The 23,602-nt window shown below is 42.6% G+C and overlaps 2 protein-coding genes and 1 long non-coding RNA gene across 7 annotated transcripts; 2 read left to right on the top strand and 1 right to left on the bottom strand.

Moving 5' to 3' along the window:
- The first annotated feature begins 2,290 nt into the window (after positions 1-2,290).
- LOC146692481 (uncharacterized) lies at positions 2,291-7,664 on the top strand. 2 transcript variants are annotated; one of them, XR_014915201.1, is made up of 4 exons: positions 2,291-4,581; positions 5,301-5,400; positions 6,498-6,542; positions 7,101-7,664. It is a non-coding gene; the product is annotated as an uncharacterized LOC146692481 (long non-coding RNA). The 2 variants fall into 2 exon arrangements; XR_014915200.1 differs by having other exon boundaries at positions 6,498-7,664.
- A 3,035-nt stretch (positions 7,665-10,699) lies between these two features.
- LOC146692479 (low-density lipoprotein receptor-related protein 11-like) lies at positions 10,700-23,529 on the bottom strand. 4 transcript variants are annotated; one of them, XM_085432576.1, is made up of 3 exons: positions 20,721-23,529; positions 11,813-18,616; positions 10,700-11,464 (listed from the first exon to the last, which is right to left on the bottom strand). In XM_085432576.1, exon 1 carries the CDS (start codon positions 23,323-23,325, stop codon positions 21,535-21,537), a length of 1,791 nt encoding a protein of 596 aa, XP_085288702.1. In that variant the 5' UTR covers positions 23,326-23,529; the 3' UTR covers positions 10,700-11,464; positions 11,813-18,616; positions 20,721-21,534. The 4 variants fall into 4 exon arrangements, with proteins under 4 accessions (XP_085288702.1, XP_085288700.1, XP_085288703.1 ...); XM_085432574.1 differs by having other exon boundaries at positions 10,700-16,781; positions 18,507-18,616; XM_085432577.1 differs by having other exon boundaries at positions 10,700-18,616; positions 20,721-20,809; positions 21,715-23,528.
- On the top strand, positions 12,270-15,083 carry LOC146692480 (uncharacterized). The gene has a single exon (XM_085432572.1). The coding sequence runs from the start codon at positions 12,282-12,284 to the stop codon at positions 14,661-14,663; it is 2,382 nt and encodes a 793-aa protein (XP_085288698.1). The 5' UTR covers positions 12,270-12,281; the 3' UTR covers positions 14,664-15,083.
- Positions 23,530-23,602: the final 73 nt, after the last annotated feature.

Raw genomic sequence — 23,602 nt, 5'->3', positions numbered from 1 at the left:
AGGGTCCTGAAGCAGATGTTTCATATGGAGATTGGAAAGAACAAATACAAGGTTTATTGAATGCTCAAGAAATAGCTGAGGCCCGGAAAGTAGAAATTTTAATTGGGGCTTTAAGCGGTGAGGCAAAGCGTCAAGTAAGCGTGTTAGAAGAAAAAGACCAGATTAGGAAAATATTCGCATATCTAGATTCTCTATATGGTGACAATAACTCCCTAGCGGTTTTGAGGTCGCAGTTTTTTAGCTGTATACAAAAACAAAATGAGTCGGTAAAATCTTTTACCTTAAGGTTGAGGGAGTTGCACTGCAGGCTACAACAGCGCAATCCAAATCAAGCACCTACTGAAAAGTGTTTACAGGAACAGATGCTGTTGGGCCTGCGGGAGGGCCCGTTGTCACAAACCCTGCGAGCCTACGTGCGTCACCATCCAGAAGAGGATTTTGCAACAGTCCATCGGGAGGCGTTGCTCCTAGAGGAGGAACAGTTGGGACACCGGGGATTGCAAACTACGTGCTTGGCAGTGGGTGAGTCCAGGTGTGTTAAGCCACCTTATGAACCAGACTGGAAAGAGACATTTAAAAAAGAAATTATGGAGGATGTCAAGGGTCAAATGCGAGATCTCGTCAAAGATGTTGTTAATGAAATTAAACCGCTCTTGCCACAGCAAAGCCCAGCCGGCTCAGCTTTTAATAAATCAAGGTTTAAGCCAAAACGTTCTGGATATGCTAATAACTGGACCCGAGAGGGAGAACCCATTTGCCATCGTTGTAATCAAGCTGGGCATATTGCCAGATTCTGTCAGAGCACACTAGACCAACAACCACCTTTAAACTAATAAACCCCGCTGCCGAGGCCCAGGCGGTGGGGACAAGGGACTATTCAAACAATCAGGGGGCCAGTACAGCTTTTGTGGGAGAATGTCCACTCATTGAGGTGTGTATGGCAACAGCAGGTAATGGATCTCCATTTCCCTGAAGTGAATAAAACTGACACACCCCTGTTGTTCGCCTTAAAGGCAGCCAATGGACTTGAGATACCATACTCAGGCTATGCGGTCATGGATTTTGAGGTAGAAGGGGTGGAGATACCAGGAAAAGGGGTTGTGGTTGTGAGAAATGACTGTTCCACGCACCCTTTAATTATTGGTATGAATGTTATTAGTGCATGCTGGGATGATGTTTTTGCCGAAGGCAAGTCTGCTTTTCATCCTCAAAAGCTGAAGTCCCGCAGAGCATGGAAAGAGGCGTTTGCCGTCTGTCAACAGACTGCTACCACCAAGACTGATGGCTTTCTAGGCTATGTTCGACCTGCTAGCCGCAGAGGAGTCAAGGTGCCCCCGAACTGTGAAGTGATGGTCTGGGGCCGGACGTGTAAAGGTAAGGGTGGGACAGAACGCTTGGCACTAGTGGAGGCCTTACCTGATGCTGGACCCTGGGGGGTAGCCCGAACCCTGTCAGTAGTCAAAGGAGGGAGTGTTCTCATTAATAAAGTACATTTTACTCCAGTCTCGTGCTATTTTAGTGGAAGTGACCCATGACCGTCGGCCAAAACTGACAATATGACTATTAAAAGTCTGAGTAATACTGTAATTTTCTGCTGCTCATTCCTGTGCAATATCCCATCTGACCTCCCGTCATATTTCTTTTCAAGATTTTCTTATTTAATCACTAGTGTACATATATTTATAGATACATATATATATATATATTTAGTCATCTTTTCTCTTTTACCACGTCTTTCAAATATTTTGCTCTTTACTATTTTTCTATTTTTTATTTTATTTTATTATATTTTATTATATTTTCTTTTACTGTACCATGCTGCTGAGTGACTGCTGCTCGTCAAACACATTTCATTGCAATGTTGACCCTGTGCTAACTTGCATATGACAAATAAAACTGAAAACTGATAAAACTGAAAACAGTAAAGGCAAAGGGAACACATCAAGTAAGGATTTCACACTCCCACTCACAACGGCACTTTCAAAGCATAAAGCCAAATGCTTCAAAATTTCATTTTGAAGCATTTTAAAAATGAATGTGTTTGAGTTTCATTGCTCCAAAGCAATGTTTTCATATAAGCAAGATAACAACCAGTTTGCAACCATGTAAGTACAGTCCTCTATTGTGAACAGACGTGTTGGCAATCTGTCTGCGTTTATAAATTAGACAACAGTTATTTGCAGATCTTCATCAATCTGCCTGAGAGTGATTGCAGTCGGTCTGAGTTGGACTGCAACTGTTTTGAGTCAGGTTGCCTCCAAGGAGGCAGTTTATTATTTTCCTTAGTTGGACAGATGGCTGTTGTTTTGTTTTTACTGTAGTGTGCTGGGCCATTAATGGCTCAGGGGCTGCAGCGTATCCGCGCCAACACCTAAGGCCAACGTGGAATCACCGGTCAGACTAACATAAAGAAAGAATCTGTTAAATTACACATTTGTATTCATTAAGTCACAGACAATGAAAACAAGCAGAAATCAAGATGTAATATTTTTATAATTTTATTGATGTTAAATTAAAGTCCCAGCTTAGTTATGTTATCAGTGCAAGTCACTTCAATCTGTATAGCACCAAAGGAAACAATGGTGTTTTCAAGGTGCTTCACACTGTAAGGTAACAACTTACAGTATTAAAAAGAAAACCCCAAAAGAACAAACCCCTCTGAGCAAGCACGAGGCGACAGTGGGAAGGAAAAACTCCCTTTTAAGAGGAAGAAACCTTCGACAGAACCAGGCTCAGGGCGGGGTGGCCATCTGCCGCGACCATTCCTGGGGATTTCAAAAATGACTTGATCTGATCTAAATGTAAAACTAGCTCATTTAAAGTGTCCAGTGAGTTTTAGAAAATATTTTGCTGTTGATATCACGATGTCACTATAAAGTGGAAACTTTGTTTCTTCCCTTACACCTCCCAAAAAATGCACGCACCGATGAGAAGCACTTAGATATGCAACTTGGTTCTGTGAATATCTTTCTTTTGAAAGTTTTAACAATATCTTCATCAAGATCTTGGAAGTTTAATTGCCAGAATGTCACCAAAGATGCATGCTTCCATCTTTTACAGAGGGATTTGAAAACCCTCTCGCTGAGTTTCTTGAACTTCTCTGGTGGGATTTTGTCGTATCTGGCCCTGATTTCAGTCCAGATTTTCATGGTAAGCCGGTTGGAGATAGCTTCAGCACTTTCAATGCTGAAGACTGTGCCTGATTTTTTTGAAACCTGGGAAATCAGTCCTTCCACAAAGATTTCCACTGAAAATCTGCATCTTTCTTTCTTTTCATATGATTCCAGTCTATCAGTAACTGTTACTGCCAACAGGTGTTCTTGGAATACTGAAGTAGTTATGATATTAAATATTGGTTGTTCCATTAAATTCATTGAATCCTCCTCCCCACTCCTCCCCATTTTCAATGATATTAGTGACAATTTATGTAATTTGTCACAAATATCAGTGAAAATCGCATTAGCAATGCAGTCAAAATAATTCTGCACTTTTCGGTCTAAATGCAAATCCATCCCCTTGAATTTGTCCAAGAGTAGATCCAACAAACGTTTTTGGTGAGAATGAGGGCACTTTAAAAGTTTACCAAGCTTTGAAAGCACAGCCTGAATTAATGTCTCTAACCATCTTTCAAAGTCTAAGGTTTTTTCAGGTGGCTCACAGTCTACAGAAGATCTGTGATGCTGTATCTTTTTATATGACTCCGTTTGACTTACGTTTGTTAACGGTGGGATGCTGGCTTCATGTTCAACACAGGATTTCTGCTGCTGGGGATCTGGAATTGGATTGTTTTCTGCTTTTGCAGCACTGTGTTGGTCAGCATTTTGACAGCTTTCTTCTGTGTTAGCTGTTTCTTGGCTGTTAGCATCTATATTCTGTGCTGTATCAAACTCCTGCTCAGCAGAATCGTCCAAAAATTTCACACGTGACAAAACCGTTTTGCCAGTAGTGGTGTGGACAGAACAGTTTTCATGTACAGGGGAGTTCTGGGAAGACCTCAGTGGTGATACTGCTACTGACTGTTCACACAGGTCCATTACGTCCTCTACAAAACCTACAAGCCGCTTAGCGGTGAAGCAATCCGGATAGCCTGAGATAAGCTCTCCCCACTGCTTGATCGAAAAACTACTGAACAAGTTATTCAAGAGGGATACCAAAGCATGTACTGTAGAATTATCCCCATTGGTCTGAACTGTTTCATCATTTGTCATTGTGTTACAGTTCGAGCTTGCCATTTCACTTTTTTGTTTTTTATGTCTAAAATGTTGTTTTGTGTTAAACTCCGTGTTTGAACGTTTAAAGCGCTGCTGTCCCGCTGTGTGAATGCGTTTCAACTGAACAGCCAGGTCTATATATAAGGTCGGTTTAAGGTTTCTTTGTAACGTCACCTGACGTTTCTTTGTAACGTCACCAGTCAAAGGACTGGCCCGCCCCGTCATAACGAAAGGGGCGGGACAAATCTGTTGCTTAGCAACTGAAAAAAAAGGCACACCGCGCTGAATGCTACATCCGGCCTGCGACGGTACACCGCCTCCGCACCACCGTTTAAACATGAAGTGTGGATGTTAGAAGATCCCAAATATGGTGAGCTACTGGGAAATTACTCACGTTTTTGTTCTTGAGAGTGAGCGATAATAAGCGACATTTTATTGAGAAATTACAGTAGTCTGTCTACAAAAACTACAAAAATGACCTAAATAAGACAGAAGTACACATTCATTTTTATCGTTTTGTCAACAACAGGGCGCATGAGGTTTGTTCAGTATTTGTTGTGTCTACAAGGCTCAGGCGCCCCCATGAAGTGTCTTATTTGTATAGTTGAAAGCATTATAAAGGAACGCAAAACTAAATTACATATAATTATAATTCTTGGCACTTTCTGGTGTGTGTGAGTTAGTGTTTCTCTTTTATGATTTGTGGGTCCAGCATCAAATTTAGAATCCTTCCCATCACACATGAGGTCTTGAATAATCATCTTATTTTAAAGACCTCGTAGTTTGATAGTTTGCTCTCAGACTGTGGGCTTCCTTGTGGTTTTTAGGATATTTAGAAGTAGAAGGGGATCATCCTTCTGTGGAACCAGCTCCCAGTTTGAATGCAGGAGACGGACACTATCTCTACTTTTAAGATTAAGTTTCAAAGTTACCTTTTTGCCAACGCATATAGCTAGGGCTGAATCAGGTGACCATGAATCCTCCCTTAGTTACCCTGGGACTACCCTGCTGGGGGATTCCCACCATGTGTTTATACACCTCTCTGCATTCAATAATTAGTTCTTGTTCATCTCTGGCTCTCGTCCACAGTGTGTCTTTTGTCCCCTTTTTCGTCTCCTCATCCCCAAAGGGTCGCAGCGGGCTGCCCCTCCCTGACCGTGGTTCTGCCAGAGGGTGCTTCCTGTTAAAAGTGAGTTGTTCCTTCCCACTGTATTGAGGTTTTTTCTTTTTAATTGTAGACTTTCTACCTTACAATCTATACCACCTCGAGGAGACTGTTGTTGTGATTCAGCTCTGCATAAATACAATTAAATCGAATTAAGTGGGTTCAGCTGTTTTGTGAAATAAATGTGAGTGACATGGTAAGTAATAGCCTGCATGTAACTCATGGTAAGAAGAGCAATATCGCCCCCTCCTGGTTCAACCTTTTTTTCTTTGCAGTAATCTTTCCAATAATAATACATATGCACTAACCTCATGCTTGCTGTTAACAATAGCCTAAAGACACAAAATCAAGTTTAGTTTTTTCCTTAAGTTTATGTTTTTTTTTTATATGGTTGGCATTTATTTTGTTTCTTTTTAATAATTATATTGATTCTATTGATTGTTTGCCAAGCACTGAGGTCTCTGCTTAGACTGTGCTACTGGGATCACTGATTTAAAAATGAGGCAAAAGCACCAAAGTTGTGCTCAAAAATAGTACAGTGAGCTACAACCTGTTGCTGTAGTAATTCTAACACACTTATTGTTTTTAAATACATACATGTTTAGTTCTTTTAAACCTAATTATATAATTTTTTTTTGCAAAAGTGTCACCTAAACACCCAAATATACGTAATTCAAAACTTACCTTAATTATTACCCATTTGGCTGGTAACATGGACCCAGTCTGATGGATAGTTACTGAACAGATAGTCTTTTCTTTAAAGGCTGCATTCAGAGCAAATCATTGTAAAAACAAGACAAGTCAATAAAAAAACAAGTAATAACTATAATACTAAACTACAATAGAGAGAAAATCCAGTAAATATAATTATATTATGTAAAAAATATACAAATATTTACCTCTAATTTAAAAAGACATTACAAGGGTACTAGTTTCATTTTAATCTAAACATAATCTAAATTGACACTAAATCAGTTTAAATATTACAGCTGAAGGTGATTTTAATAAATGTACTGCTGCTTGACTTTGTTTTACTACTGCAGTATAATTTATCATGTACAAAAGCTCCAAATGTTGTTTCTCTGACTTAATGTTCTGATGACGTTTGTGTTACTTTGCAGGAAATAGTCAGGACCCAGATGAACCTGTGCTGGAATTCAGTGTGGGTGAGTAATATGAGCATTTATGAAGGCTGTCCATGACCTGTAATTAAATTTAGCGTCATTAGTGCCACTCATTGCAAGTGACAGTGCACATGCTTTCAGCATGGAGTCTGCTCTTATGGTAGCAAAATAAATTCAGAAAATCTCCATCAAAAAGCAGCTCAGCAGCAGAAATATATATGGTCAGCTGGTTGTGAGTTAATGAGCATGTGAAATCAGTGTGAACATTTTGAAACAACAACTCTCCAACCTCGTAATTGTAAGACTGCCTGTGCAGCCACAGGAGCCTTCAGAGAGTCTTCCTGCTTGTCTCTTGGGTTGATTTGCTCGTGTTTTCTCACCCAGTCAATGACTGTAAAAGGGCTGGACTAATTGGAGGCAGGTGTAATTGATTGCACTGATATGCTAGTCTACTTATAGCCCACATTACAAACACTGCTGTGTTATTTTGTCTCTCAGTGCAGGTATGTAATGTGACAAAACCTCTAATGATCTGATATGTTTGGGATGGATGGGCTGTGAATTATATAGTGAATTGTCTTATTTTGTCGCTCTGTGCAGGCTTTCTACTTACAGGGTGGTGGGTCTCAGAGGACAATTGCTACCCCTGTTGAAGTGAACAACGTGTGGAGTGCAACTGGCTTTGTGGCATAGCTGGCTCTGGCCTTGGACTGTGTGTTTTTACTTTGTACCTAAATGGGACACTGGACTTCTAACTACTATTCATTGTGTTTATAAATAAAATTTTAGAATTTTATTGACTGTCATCTTTTTGCCCACGGTTGGTCAGACCTAGAATCTCTTTGTGTGTGTGTGTGTAACATCAACAGGGTTTTGCATAAAAGAGTGTGAGCAGGTCAAAAGGTCAATTCATTTATTGTAGTTTTATGGCAGCACCCTCTAGTGGCCTTGAAGCAAACAGTCTCCTAACTAAGCCATGGCATCTCTGGTCTCTCCTACTTTTGTGTGCTCTGCTGGAGGAGCAGCATTGGATCTAGTGATACTGAGTAAGCTGATTAGGACAGGCCTGGAGAAATGTGGTTTGCATGAAGTATCAGGAAAAAAACAACCTTGTATTGTAAAATAATAATACACGAATAATAAATACTTTTCATGACATTCAGATTTCTGGACTCACGAGTTCATAGAACATTAATGTTACGAAACATTGAGAAGTCTTAAAACTACATTGTATACTTATTATTTATTTACTTTAATCAGATTTGACTGGTATTTTTAAACATTAAGTTTTTGTTCCTTCAACTATTGTATTTAAGCTTATGACTCACTCACAGTATGTTTATATAACTGCCTAAAAAACGGTGAGGATGTGGCCGCAGTGGCTGAGAAGCAAGAACTTTGCTTTTTCTTCTTTTTTTTTTTTTTAATTGGGAAGCATAAATGAACATACCAGAAAACCCTGCACGAAGGAGCCATATTTGTGTGTGCATAAGATGCTTTAGTATTATTACACATATGATAAGGATGTTAGCATGCAACACACAAACTCAAGTGGTGTTGCCAAGATAGTTGCTGACTGGCAAGAAACTTCTAGAAGAAATCTGGTGACAGTCCAAAGCACAAATGAACATGTTTAATACTCGTGCAAGACCCTGTGGGAAGGTGCCAGATTGCTGTATTTTGTGTGAATCAGGAAAAGTGCACGGTGATGACTAAAGCTTATAAAACATCTCTCTCCTTATGTGTGCATATATGAGAAAGAAAATTCTGCCAAAGCAACTTTAGCTTCTTGCAAGCATCAGTACACAAAGGATGCTAACACAAAGCTAGCCAAGAACCAAGAGTGATTTTAAAGTTGAACGTATGCCGACCCCAGCAGCCAAAGGGAGCTCCGGGGAGAGCTTCTTGGGGTCCAGTGATGTGTCCTGAAGAGACGACATGAGCTCTCCCTCCTGTAGGCCCACCCCAGCAGTAGGTGCTGTCTGTCTCATTCCGAGTTAACTGCTACTCCTCTACATCTAAACGAGCCAGTTGAGGAGGTTCGGGCATCTGACAAGGGTGCCTCTTGAACGCCTCCTGGGTGAGATGTTCCAGGCATGTCCCACCAGGACAGACAGGACACACCCAGGACATGTTGGGGAGATCACAGCACTCAGCAGAGAATGCCTCAGTGTCCCCCAAATAATGGAGGAGCTGGCTCGGGAGAGTAAGGTCTGGGTCTTCTCTGCTTATGCTACTGCCACCGAAACTGGACACCAGATAAGCTCAGAAAAATGAACAACCTGTTTAAATAAAGGTTAATTTAAAAAAAATGTTTGTCATTAGCTAGTCTGTGTACATGTACTTCTTCTCCAGTGTTGAAAATGTTAAACTCACAACCTGCACATTTTCTGGTTGCATCATCAAATAAATACCCCCAAAAGTAGTCTGAGTACTTTTACACTGGTTTTATGCTGCGATATTTTCAAAGTCTTTCACTGAACACATTCAGTCACACATTGTTCATCATTTATTGGAAGTTTATTGTTTAATGTCCTGTCTAAATAACTTCAGTCACCATTTGTATTCATTAATGAATAACTGACTTCTAATATTAAAAGAAATAGAAACTGTTGTGCTGTTGTTCACGTAGAAGGGCCTGCTGCTGGATGTCCAGACTTTGTGCGTCAGCAGGAGGGTCAGGGTACAGGGTTCGAACCTCCTCATGAGATGTCGTATCTGCTGGATAAAAGCAAGCTACATCACATCTGGGATTGTCCTAGAGCTGCCCTACAGTAACAATCAACTGACTAATATATGAAATACTTGCAGTAGCACAATAATAAACACAAAGCAAAAAAGTGTTTAGTGAAGATAAAAAACCCCATCAAAGTTTTAGTTTGGATAAAGGGAGACAGAGCACCAATCTAAACAAGTCTAAACCATCTGGCACCTCCACACTTGTAAGAACAGCATGACCAAAGTGATTGTAGGAGGAAACAACCTTGACTTCCTTTACATAGCTTAGTACTGAGAATAAAAGAAAAGCATGATTAGAATTATTTGTGCTTCTTCTTCTTTCGGCTGCTCCCTTTAGAGGTCGCTACAGTGGATCATCCGCCTCCATCTCTCTATTTCTAGCATCCTCCTCAGTCACACCAACCCCCTGCATGTCCACCTTCACTACATCCACAAATCCTTTCTGTGGTTGTCTGAAAACATCATCCACGGAGACTCTTGCCTGATCTCATCTGTCAGCCTCTCCATCACCAGTGCAAACAAGAAGGGGCTCAGAGCCTCTCTCTGATGTAATCTCAACCCATCACATACTTCTCTGCCCCTCAGGACTTTCTTATGCAGCACCACAGTTACTCTCTTCGCACCTTATCATAGCCTTCACTCCTACCCTCTCTATGCCTCCCGTCTCCATCCTCTTCAGAGTTGCCTCACTTCCTTCTCTAATTCAATTTTCGTCCAAAGTACTCCTTCTCCCTTCCCAACACACTTTCTTCACATTAGCACATTTCCATCTCTATACTTGGTTACTCTCTTCCAGCACAATTTATGTGCCTTGCCATTCATTAAAAATCATTTTCTCCTTAGTGTCCAGCCTCACATACAACTCACTACTCAGCTGTAACTTTATTAATCCCTCGGGAGGGGTCCTCTGGGGTTTTCACAAAGCTGAATAAACGTCAAACAGAAAACTGATTAAACAAAGTGTGAGACGGTGGAGAATTGACGCCAGCGCCCGGTTATATTTTAGACAGCAAGGAGCAGACGCAGTTTCACTCCACCGAGGGAGCTCGTGACGTACTACGCGGCTTTCTTTAGACCGCGAAGGCGGGTCCTCAGGTGGAAGCAGCCTCTGAATTTGGACACCCCCGCTGTTTCCGGCCAGCCAATAATAACGGTGACATTTAACGTATTTTGTCGAATAAATAAACACTGTAAAATATATTTGCCCCCCCCCCAACAGCCCTTTGAATGTTGGCAAGTATGAACCGTCTGCTCGGTGTTTCCTAAAACGTTAAAGCACGTTTGGCTTCACACTGACAAACAGACCCAGCTTCGGCACAAACCTAAACTAATATGACACCGGAGCGGAAAGGCTGATTATGTTTCCAAGATGGTTTGTGTTTTTTAAAAGGAAGGAAACCTTCCTCAAAGCGGGCAGAGCAGTGGAGCCGCCGAGGGAAAAGCACACGATACAAAAACTGTAGAATTAAAAATATAATTTATTATGTTTAAATAGTTAAAAATATAAAATGAATTAAAACAACCTTGGCCAAGGGAAGACACAATAAAAATCAATAACACACAACATTAGAAGTCCAGTGGAATCCACCACGGCCTAAAAGTCACAGAAAACTAAGAGGTCCAGCGTAGTATTAAAAGAGGGAAACCCAGCGGAGTCCTCGCCTTCCTCCCCGCATTCCACGTCCTGGTGCACTGAAGAAAGGGAGGGAGCGGCAGTCACTATTCCTTTGGCAGTTTACTTTATAAAAAGGATAAGTCAAAGACTTACCCGGGTGGGCAGAGCTCTCAACTCCGCCCGCCGCTTCCTCAAACTGCAATCGGCACCGCGGTCTCACTGCTTCTGTTCTCCCGCAGTGCACGAGCTGGCTCTTGTCGTTATTGCCACCAGACTGCCGCTACGCGTCCCTAGTCGCTGGTCATCTGCCTTTTTTTCCTCTGATCGTTTCCCCTTTCCAGTCGCTGGTAATCTCTCTTCCCAGTCGCTGGTCGTCTGCTCCATCTGATCATCTCTACTCTCTGATCGTCTCTCGCTCTCCCCTCTGATCGTCTGTGTCTTTCCTCTGTCTGTCTCGCATTCTCCGTGTTACATTTTTGTTGAACACCGGCTCCAAACCTCTTATGTGTCCTTGAGCACTCTGTAAATTACCTTTTCTTTTCTCTCAGGTGTGTCCAATTAGTAAAAACGGGGGAAAAGGCGGAGTCTCTCCAGGACAATTTGCCGGCAACTAAAAACATGCAAACTAAATAAAACACTGCACAAAATACATGCAATATAAAAAATAAATATATACACTTCACATAAAAATACAGCACAGCAAAACAACGTCCGTCTTCCCTGGATGACACTAACTAACCGACCAAAGAGCCGCGTTAAGTGGCGATATCACTAACGTCACGTAACTTAGCCGAAGGTTAGCTAAATTTGACTTTGTAAGACTTTTTCATTACGCTAACATTTGTGATATGACTGCACTATGCTGCTGTTGTTGACTCCACTTAATTCTACAATTCTTTCATTATGCTAACATGTGTCCTGGTGTATATATGAAGTGGGATAAAAACCCAGAACTAACTTTTAAGAGTTTATTTCTTCTCCGCTTCGACCGTCGGCCATTTCCCCAAAACGTCCTCCAACCTATGATTCCAATGAATCCTGGTGGGTCAGGAACTGCTTTTAAGCATCTTGTAATCGTCGTTCCAACACAGCGTGTTTGTTTTGATTCGTAGACCCCGAAAATGGTGCCGGGCTCCCACAATGCATTGCGGCGTGCCGTCAACTCCAAAGCGTCATTCAAATCTGTGAGCGCGCAAGGAACGCCGCCTCTCCGCGTGCGTTTCTTGTGACGTCACTGGCAGATCAAAGGCGTTCGCGCTGGTCTGTCAGTAACGTCACAGACAACCGAGCCTATAAATAACGGCTCTCAGACAGAAAAATCAGAACTCGATGCTCATGTGTTTGCAAAACGTTCAGCAGTCGGCGCTCTGTAATACAAGAAAATTCTCACACGCTCAAACGGAGAAAATCTAATTTGTGACACAACAATGGAAACCATCAACGAAAATTCAATCGTGGTCACACCAGACCAGATTATCCCGCCAATCAACAGGTGCTTTGAAAGGCTCTCTGAAGTTCAGTGGAGCATTATAGAAAATGGAAAATGCGACTCCAGCGTCCATGCCGTGCTCGCTGATATGATTTCTGAAATCATTCAGATCGCCTCTGCCAGCATCCTGAGGATTGCCCTTTCTGTTATTCAGGAACCCATGATAAGGGAAGAGTTTATGGATGAGGGGAAAATAAGGGTGTCCCTCGGAGACTCGATCTCAGCTGCCATCGCCGGCGCTCTTAATGTCTCAAAACAGCAAGATAAGAGCGCTGACAAGCTGACGCTGATGGTTGAGGAAGAGATCTCAGAAAAGGTCAGCTCAACCATTGCACTGATTGAAAAAAGCCCCGATTTCCCAGTAGACCCTGCCGTTTATGTTAGCGGCAAATTTAGTAGTATTAAGAAACTACACCGCATGGTTTGTTGCGCTGCCTCATGCCTGAAAAGGTATGCAGCATGTAAGCTGTGCTGCCAGTGTGGGACAAATGGGTCTCATTCCAGTACAGAACGTACTGGTTCAAAAATATCAGTGAAATCAGCAATCGCAGAGATTTCTGTTATTCTGTCAACAAGGAGCTCAGATGGAGAGATGACAGGAAAAGATAAAGATGAGCTCCCAGAAGAATCACAAAGCCATATAAAACCCACTGCAGAAACACAAAGTATCCAGGCTCCAACCCCAGTAGAAATGGTTGCAGTTGACATCGTAGGTGAGATACTTGCTAACATGGATTCAAGCAGTGAAGAGCTCTGTGAGAAATGTAACTTACCCAAACCTGCCTTTAATGCAGGCTTAATTATCCACAAGGTGAGACACTTCTTCTCCAAATGTGTGCCATCCACCTCACACGCCAGGCTCAAAGCACGCAAACACAACTTTTCCATGTTTGCAAAAAAACAATTTGAAAAAATGAAAACAGAGCTGAAAAAAAGAATAAAGGCAAACAGGAAACATTTTGTTTGTCTACAAAACATTTGCAATCACCCCAAGAAGGAAACTGCGCCCTCCAATGAAAGTATAGTTTTCATTCTCCCAGGGTCAGTACCTGAAACGGCTGCTCCCCAGAGTACAGAGGCTCATCGCTCCCCTTCTCCACATACGGCAAGCCTGGGAACCGCAATTAAACGTTCTTCTTCAGTCGACTTTAACGTCATTAGATCAGACGTTAATCAGTTATTTGACAAATTAACAAAGAAAGAAGAACTCTTCCTCATCGATAAGACCTTGGGGGACTTTAAAAATAGTGGGCATATCAGGAATTTTACGGAGGACTTAGTGGCAAACCTGTTTGATCTACTTACGGTGGATCGAGGCTATCAAATCCCCATACCTCTAATGGGTAGGTCCCTCTCAGACACGGTCATCTCCAGGACTCCGAAATCAGTACAGGGCTCAAAGCGTCGCATTTCTGCTGAAGTCCTCTATGTCCTCATAGATGACACAGTAGAAAGGTTTTTGCAGAAGCTTTTACTCTTCTGCAATGAAGAGAAAGATCAAATGATTCAAATGGACAAGATTTCTGGGGCCCTGGAAGACATCCACAACTTTATTAAAAGAGCACAGACCACAACACAGGAAAAAAGCCCTGATTCAGATGGCAGAGGAAAAGAATCTGGTGCATCACTTCCAACACCAAAACCTGGGAGCATTTCTCCAGATAAATGCTCTGTGGCATCTGACAAGTCACCTCGAACGCCACAACCTGGGAGCATTTCTCCAGATAAATGCTCTGTGGCATCTGACAAGTCACCTCGAACGCCACAACCTCGGAGCATTTCTCCAGATAAATCATCTGGAGCCTTGAGCCTGAAACACTCTCTCAAAGATTCCTCCAAAATATCAGAGATGGATTCTGTGTCAGGTTCATCTTCTGATGTTGAGAAAATTTCCAATGACCTTGCGTTGCTCCTTATCATGAGAGTCATCTATAAATCTAAACCTGAGACCCAAAAGTTTGCTGCTCGGATCGCAACTACTACAAAAGAAATAGACACGGTCATCAACCGTCTGAGCAATCTAATGCAGCCTGAACTCAGCAGCACAGCGTCTGCCACAAGTCTGACAAATGACAAGACAAAGTTCATCAAGAAAATAGCCAAACGCCTCATCAAGGAGTTTGGCTCCCCAGACAATGTCTTAAAGGCTTTGATGGCAAATGATTCATCTTTTGATGAGGCTCTGATTAGACATCTAAAAATCACTCTCGGAGTCATCCCGGGTCCCCCAAAGACGTCCAAAATATCCAGGTTTTTTTCTGCGGTGGGAAAAACATTGCTAAAACCCTTCAGGTGGTTCACTAAAGCCAGAGATCATTAAAATGACCATTTTGGCTTTTCCCACTGCCCTGCTTCTTTTAAAATCTTGAAGCAGACTTTTAGCACCAAATCCTTTTTTTAAAAACATCACCATAAAATTTTGGGATCAGCCCTCAAATCCAAATTTTAGAACTGTAGTTCACGCCATCTCGTCTCCTTTTGATTTCCATCCCCCCAACCGGTCGCAGCGGATGGCCGTCCCTTCTGAGCCCGGTTCCGTTGGAAGTTTCTTCCTGTTAAAGGGAGTTTTTCTTCCCCACAGTCGCCTCGTGCTTGCTCAGAGGGGGATCATTTGATTGTTGGGGTTCTCTGTAGTACAGTAGGGCTTTGACCTTACAGTACAAACAGGGAGGAGACTTTGGCTTGATTTTTAAAATATCTAATTCGGCATGAAATAAAAAAAATCCAAATTAAAAATGCATTCCAAGTTTGTTTGTGTTTTTCTTCTGTTGTCAAATATGTAGAAAGTGTTACACGTGTGATTTTAGTCATTTTGCATCAGTTTGTAGCCGACGTGTCTGTTTGTGATCATCCTGCATCTGTTTTTGTCTGATTCGTGTCTTAGTTTGGTCAATTTACATCACTTTTGTGGCCCAATTTAGTTGTTTTGCATGTATTTGTGGCAAAATGTGTGGACGCTGTTTGACGTTGCTATGTTTTGTCTTAATGCTTCACTTTGGTTGTTTATGTATGTGCTCATTTTGATTCTAGATGTAGACCTGACATCTGAAAATTAGCACCTAGTCCACTTCGAACATTTTTTTTAGTCCAAATAAAAAAATTTGGACTAATAAAAGTCCAAATTAAAAAATGTTAATACATTTTTTTTTATTTCGCCAACCTTGTAGAGCAGTGGTTCCCAAACCTTTTTTGCTAGGCCCCCCTTTGTTTTACAAGAAAAATGTTCGCTAAAAAATATTATTAGCCAAAGCTTTCACTGGAAGTCAGTTACTGGTGTCAGGCCAGCTCCCACTTCTTCTTTTGTGTTACTTCTGCATATAAGTATACACAAAGAGACATTGAGACCTGAATCACAAATAAAAGCCACCTTCAAGATTAACAAACACTGTTTAAAGAGCTCCGTATAAACTTCTGTGTGCAACAAGGCCTCTGTAGCATCCAGACCACACTGATCTAGGTCTTCTTGGTAGAAGAAGGTGTTTCCTTTTTCCAGATGTTTAAATGCCAGCCTCCCCAGATTCAGAAGAAATTTCCTTTCAGCCATCTCACTTGTTTCATGTCCCCCCACATGTTTGTTCCCCTTCTTCATCTGAACCAACAAGAAGTGTGAGTACATGTCAGTCAGGGTCTTGGGCAGCTCTCCTCTCTGCTCTGTAGTCAACATGTGCTCCAGAACTGTAGCAGTGATCCAGCAGCAGACTGGGATTCTACACATGATGTGGAGGCTCCTGGATGTCTTCATGTGGGAGATGATTCTGGACAGCTCTTCATCACTGAATCTCCTCCTGAAGTACTCCTCCTTCTGGGCATCAGTGAAGCCTCGTACTTCTGTTACCCTGTCAACACGTCTAGGAGGGATCTGATTGGCTGCTGCAGGTCGGGGAGTTATCCAGACGAGAGCCGAGGGAAGCAGATTCCCCTGGATGAGGTTTGTCAGCAGCTGGCTGACTGATGACTTCTCTGTGACATCAGACAGCAGCTTCCCGTTGGTGAAATCCAATGATCCAAGTCTGCTTTCATCCAGGCCGTCAAAGATGAACAAAAGTTTACAGACAGCGAGCTTCTCTGCTGTGACCTTCTGTAATGTTGGATGGAAAACATGGAGCAGCTCCAGAAGACTGTACTGCTCGTCTCTGATCAGCGACGCTGTTGGTCAGAACCACTCTGATGGGTCTCTGTTGGTCAGGTAAGGCTTTAAAGGTGTCGTGACACCTGACTGTAATGTCATCAAGAGCCTCCATCTTGGAAGCTGTCTCCAGCTGCATCACCTCATGTTGGTTATGAACGTCTTCATTCTGTCCCTCTGTGATGTAGAGCTCAGTGTAGATCCTGTTCGGGAGGGTTCCACTTCCTGTATTATCAGTTTCTTCAGTCACACTTTCAAACCTCCTCCTCAGACTGATCTTATATTCTTCTAAAACCTCTTCCAGACTCGCATCTGCTGATTGACAACAAGAAACCAAAAAGAATGAAATGTCTTTAGTGTGTGAAACTGCATGAAAAACAGACTTTTATCTTTTGACGGGAGGGATGGGAATGGTGTTAAGCATTGTAAATTGTAAATAAGCTTCAGAAAATAGTAAATCGTGTAACATGACATTTTCGGCATTAAGTTATAACCAGTGTGTGACTTATTTAAAACATTTTGATTCATAATCAGAACCTTTTTTTGTCACAGCAGAGACAAGAAGCAACTGTTAAAAATGTTCCTAATGAGACATTTTAAGAGGAGGGAAAATCCCCCTCATACTGGCTTCACATCATTGGCTCCCTGTTAAATCCAGAGCTGAATTCAAAATGCTTCTCACATAAAAAGGGCCATAATAAAACAGCCCCATCTTATCTGAGAGGCCTCACAGTATCATATCAGATAGATGGAGCACTTTGCTCTCAGCCTGCAGGTTTTATCCTGCCCTCCTCCCCTCATTCCAACCAGTCGTGGTGGATGGCGGCCCGTCACTGAACCTGGTTCCGTCTCAGTGTTCGACTGTACAAAGAGAGAGTTTTTCTTTCTTAATGTCTCCAAGTCGTTGCTCGTAGGGAGTTGTCTGAGGCTTTATTACTGAGGCTTTACCTAACACTATAAAGTGCCTTAAGGTGGCTGTTGTGACTTGGTGCTATATGAATAAAATTTAAGCGATAGCAGAAAAGCAACAAAAACTGTTAACCCAAGAAAATAATGGAAGGAAATAGTTCTGAATATGCTTAATACGCGAATCCTCATCTTATATAGTTCATGTAATCTGCTACATGTAATTTCATTCAGTGTGATGTTATATGTAATCTGTGTGGGAAAAACGAGTTATTGTCGTCTTAGTGAGCTCTGTGGGTCAGACGTTTCTGGCTCTGTACGAAGAGAGGGCTCGTGAGCGCGCTCCATTTGTTCTCCATGTGATCCTTTACTCTCTCTGTGCTACTGCGTCTCTTTGCCTGCTGTGCTACACCCTGGGATTACTGTTGCTGTTGTTTGGCCATTTACATGATTCTGTTCTTGTTGTACAGTAGCTGCTTAATAAAGTGTGTACATGAACTCTGCTCTTCTTTAGATGATCTTTTGTTGAGTGTTTTTTTTGTTTTTTATTTCATCTAAAAATCTACAAATGACCAGCTAAACTTTTGGCCCAGCAGCACACGCAGCCATACAAACTATTTCATTTTGAGCTGCTGCTATGAAATCAGAGCCAAATGGAAAAGCCTGCTGCAGCGTTTTTTACTCTGATTTTCTGTTTGTATTTGGATTCAGCCAGTATCCAGTATTTTGATCATTTATTTCCAACAAACAATTGAATCCTTTCGTTTCTAACACATCACCCAGTTTGCATCAGTATTGATCTCCAGCATGTTTTTCTCCGCGCGAGAGCCATTATGTTTTCAGTGTGTTCCTCTGATTGTTTTGAGTAGTATATATTGAGGATTGCCTGATATTGTGAGCAGGTGGGGAACATGACAGCTGAACTTTAGCAAACCAGGTGAAAAATAATTAAGACAATCACAAAGCAGGAAGTAAAACTAACGTGAGACATGAAAGGAAACAACATTCAAAGTAAAACAGGAAAAAAACCTATACCATAAAAAATCGAATGAAATCTTTTTCATGCACCTACAAAACAAGAAGTCAAGTTTTCAAAAATGTGTTCATCAGCACACGGATACCGACTCTTACTTTGGACAGAGATGCCACAACTGGTAGCGACTGAATCCTCTGAGACATCTTGACCCAAAGCACAGCAGGACAACTGCTCCTCCTCCTCCACACCAACATCACTGTTCTCTCTGAGGACACAAAGGGAAAATTATTATTACCAGTGCAACTGTCAAAGTGACCAAAGTGACTCACACGCAGGTGTTTACAGTGCATTCATCTGTAGTGAATAGTGAAGCACAGTTCAAAAAGACAACAGGACGAGTTGATGCAGGAACTTGCCTTAGTTAAAGGTACAGCTGCACAAACTAAGTTCAAACCTGATCCTTTTCTATGCAGAGCTCTTCTCTAAGGTCAAAAGTGTTCTCCTCAAGGTTTCCCACCCAATGACTGCTTTCAGTTTGTCACGTTAGGTGCAGTGTGGAAGATTATTCCACGATCAATGGTCTTTGATCAATGATTGTTGATCAATGGTCATGACAATTTGCATATTCATGATCAAGGAACTGACGTCACAGCCAGTGGGCTGGTTTCAGTCATTGTACAAATGTACTGTTTATAAGACTGGAAAGCTGCAGTCAGCTGTGTGTGACCACCCAACAATTTATCGTTGATGGAGTTCATCTTGTTCCAGAACAAGGAAGGGAAAATGCAGCTTTTTCCCTTCTGCTGTCTTTCTCGAACTGAGCAAAACTATGACGTGGGAGAAGTGGAACTGCTAGCTGGCGGGAGGGAGCAGAACACCTGCTCATTGTTCATCGTTTGACTGACCACAAGCATCTTGCATATCTCACAGCAGCCACTCAAGACAAACCAGGTGGGCCCTCTCCTTTGCTTGGTTCAACTGTGTTATGATCTATAGACCCGGCAACCCAAAACGAGAAACCCAACACTTTGTCCCGTCAATTCTCAACTTCTGATGCCACGGCAGAGGAGACCATTATTTTCCCGCCCTCCTGCATTGTTTGTTTGCTGTACTAAGAGATTGAGTCATTTTCTGCAATGCATGTCCCAGATGTTGAACTTCACATCATATCATGCTTTGTAGATACTTGCAAATCTCTATAATATTAAAGCTTGGCATTCTACACAAAAAAGCTATGAAACCCTGAAAAAGAACCAGCTGTTTTTCTGTGTTCTTTAAATTAATATATTGACCATTATTAGCTGCAAAGGCCTTCGAAACGGATTTGCACAGGGCAGATGTATTCAGGTGAAAATGTATGACTATATTATGCCAAGCTTTTGAGGATCTTAATGTCTTTTTCCTTTTTGGCAGTTTTGTTCGCTGACTGTGGCAGATCAATACTGAACTACAGGTTAAAAGTCTTCATATAACAGGAAAATTTTTCAGCTGCATTATTCACTTGGAAACTCAATCTCTGATTTTCAGAATCCATTTGTTCCATTCCAATCATATTACCAAATCATACACTTTTGTTGTTGTTATAAATGTTATTTTGGTTTTAGCGACAGCAATTCTTCGCTTCTTTTTGACTTTTTAAAGATGCATCTTGTGGGCTTCAAGTATTTGGAGTTTCCATCCAAACTTCTACATTCTGAAGCCTCTACAGCTCTGAAGATATTCAGAGATGCTGAACCAAACAACCAACCGTGTCTTCTAAGCCTACATTTTATTTCTTTTTAGTTTGATGACAAAAAGTAGCCCCTCACTCAGCCGTACATCTCTGGGCTCAACTCTAAAGTCCAACCTCCTCCTTAGGTTTGTCCTTAAGGCTAAACGTCCAAATTCTTGAGATGTAACAAAATTCAGTTAAAATGAAGTCTTTATTTTAAACTAATCTTACAAACCAATACCAACTAAAAATTGGCAACTAATATTACCAAAGTCACTTTGACTATTCTCATAAACTGATCGGACTGCATTCATTTTATATATAAAGCTCCAGTCACCTCAAAGTGTTACTGGGCACTGCGCTGGTATGGAATGAGTGATAAACGTCTGTACAGGTGTTTTTGAAGTAATAATCATCATAATCTCAAACTTCCAGGAGTAAACTCCACTGACACCAAGTCCACCTGTTTGTCCACATTCTTTTAAAGATTTCAAAGTGAAACTTTTTGCACGGATACTGTGGAATTTTCTCTTCTTCCTGTTAAACCAGTCCTCTCCCACTCAATCTTACTTGTCCTTTTAAACTTGTAATTGTTTCTACATACTGATTTCACCTATGTTCTCTATTTCCTTCGTGTACATTAGAGACAGTATCTTACTTTGTGTCGGTCACAGACAGACGGCTGGATCCTGGAGACTCCAGATCACTCATCTTCAGTCAGTCTGAGAGAGAAACCAGCAGTACTGACTGTGAAAGGAGAACCAGAATCATGGTGAATCTCTTTTCAGGAGTCACATCCAAGACTGACAGAACAAAAAATGAAACACACTCATGGTCTCGTAAAAAGTGACTGTGAGGAGAAGGAGGCAGGCCTTCATCAACACAAATCAAACAATTATTAATTAATTCGATTTTTGATGGAAACGGAAACAAGCAAAATACGCACTTACTTTGACAGTTAATGATAATTATACTACTGTTTAACACCGCGTGTTTCCGTTTGAGTTAATCTAATTATGGTTCTGTGAAATAACACTCAGTGATTTTCAGAGTTCAGTCAGACTGATCTCAGAGTTATGTCCGTGATCACCACTGTATGAAAGCTTTAGTCACATTTAAGGGCAATATCACCAAAATACAGTAAAAGATCTCCTCCTTGAATGTTTCAGATAAAATGGAAAACAGACTCATGCAGTAAATATTCTTTTATTGGAGAGAAAACTGTGCAGTATAATTTACTCGAGATGTTGAAGATATGAGAGCATTAAACAGGCTGATGTTTGGAAGAGGCTCTGACAGGAGAGAGATGATACAGAAACATGGCATCCTTATAAAATACTGACACACTTTATGAACGGACAACTTTTCACAGCTCTTTGAACATTTAAATGAGCTGCATACTTTCCCCACTGAAACCAGCACAATCCCTCTGTGATGGAAACAATATTTGAACTAAATGTACTGTGGATAAATCAAAGCATTATCAAAGTTGTCCGTGGTTCCCTTATTTTTCCTTCTTTCCCTGTCAGATCCTGTCCTGCAGGATAAACATGACTGAGTGGTTCCCTGCATGCAGCTGTTACAGTTTGTGTTGGAGATACTTCTGCAAATACAGGAAGCAAATATCTAAAAACTGTTTTCAATGTTTTTACCAGTCTGTCAACTACAGAGAGCTGTCTGTTGTCCCCCTGTTCTCCTCTATATCTCTCAGCTGATGCTGGCTCACAGATCAGACGACAGATCATGAGCAGCAGCACGGCAGTGATGATTAGGCCAAGTGTCAGAGGAACTGGAAATGGTTTGGAGATGGGGGCGTCACTCACTGCTTGGCTCTGGTTGGCTTTAGGGGAAGCTATCTCAGTCTGCTTGGTGACTGGAGGAGCCACACTGGCAGGTCTGAAAGCTGGACTTTTTTGTATGCATTCACTGACACAGTCCAACTCCTGGAGGAAGTTGTTGTGGTTTCCCTGGCAGCCTCCATACAGGAAGTGTTTGCACTCTCCCACATTTTGGTCGTAGTACCACCGTGGGAAGGTGCCTTTACAGGGTCCCACAACTGGAGCAGCAGCACATGGGTCTTGACTGACTGAAGCTTCCTGCTCACTGGCACTTTGAGAAGGAGCCGCCTTGCTTGTGTCTTGCGGTGTGATGGTCTTTCTGGCTCCAGTCGGGAGCATGGAGTCGTCTTCAGCTTCCTTTGTCTGAGCGACAGGCCGCTGAGGGCTGGGCAGGTCCACAGCGTGGGTCACTGACTTTCGGCTGCCATCGAAGTTTGGGCAGAAGTCTTCGTCTGAGCGGTCTGGAGAGTGCTGCTTCCCATCGCAGGCATAGGTGATGTCAATACAGCAACCGTCATCACACTTAAATTGGTAGTTTGAGCAGTGACCGGTACATACTTCTGCTTGGTGTTTTGGAGCCAGTACGGTGACAGAGATGTTATCGGAGCTCTTCTGTCCCGCCGTGTCAGTGACTGTCATCTGAAACGTGTAGACTCCTTCCTGGAGGCCACTGATCTTCAGCAAACCTGGATGTGTTGACTTCATATTGATGGCTGTGTCTCCTTTAATCAGACTCCACTCATAGCGGCGGATCCCGTGGTCGTCCACGCTGTCACGGCCATCCAGCACAGCCCAATCTGTGGGCAGCTGGATAACCACATCCTGTCCAGCGTCACTGCGAGGAGGCTCATCCACGTCTGCATCATCCTCATCAGGAGCTTCTTCTCCGGGCCTCCGGGCTGAGTCGCTAGATGAAACAGGGAGGTGTCCCTGCGTTGTGTTGGGAGTCCGGCTGTATGTCGTGAAGCCTTTCTGAGCCAAGAAGGCGCACACATTCTTACTCCTGTAGGTGCAGTTAAACAGGTAGCAGCGGAGACTGTCCCCGGGCTGCCTTTGGTCCTCGTGAAGCACCGCAACTGTGCAGTGAGGCTGGGAGCAGCAGGCGTGCACACAGTCCTTCCTGGTGTACACCCTGTCCGGGGCCAGCAGGAAGGTGGCTCCTTGCTCGATGGAGTCCTTGGCCCGGATGATGCGATCCCCCGCGGCACTGAAGTCGCCCACGCAGGAGTCCATCACTTCACCTGTCCTGTAGGTCTGGTCCTGCTGCAGCTGTTTGCGGAATTCCTCCAAGAGCTCCTCCACCCCGGATATTTTGGATTTCAAGTCCGATATAGGCGAAGATCGAGCGTCGATGCTGCCAAAGGTGAGCAGCAGCAGCAGCCCTACACAGGCGAGCAGCAGCCGGGGATGCTGAAGCAGAGCCATGTTGTTGATCACACAGTCAGACGGCGTCTCCCTCTGCCTCCGGCTGGCCTCCCGCTCATGAAACTCCTTCCCGGCACAGACGGCCTTCCTACATTAAATATATCCCTGTTAATATCGTTTAACGCCACTGCTAGGCTGAACAACCAGCTGTAACCGTAGAGCCGCGGAGCTTACAGTTCGTCCTTCGACTGTGCTTGAAATCTGCTGTTGTCATGGTGAGGGGGAGTTTGTTAATTGGGTTTTTTCCGGCCAGTACAGAGGCACTTAAGGCACCAGA

Source organism: Copadichromis virginalis, linkage group LG15 (assembly GCF_057382275.1).
Source record: "Copadichromis virginalis isolate Kocher_CV1m ecotype Utaka linkage group LG15, C_Virginalis_male_GT1.1, whole genome shotgun sequence".
NCBI lineage: Eukaryota > Metazoa > Chordata > Actinopteri > Cichliformes > Cichlidae > Copadichromis > Copadichromis virginalis.
This window is presented reverse-complemented; position numbering and strand designations above follow the sequence as displayed.

Coding starts and splice junctions, on each gene's coding strand:
- LOC146692480 (XM_085432572.1), top strand. CDS start 12,282: ATGGAAACCATCAACGAAAATTCAATCGTGGTCACACCAGACCAGATT.
- LOC146692479 (XM_085432573.1), bottom strand. CDS start 23,325: ATGGCTCTGCTTCAGCATCCCCGGCTGCTGCTCGCCTGTGTAGGGCTG.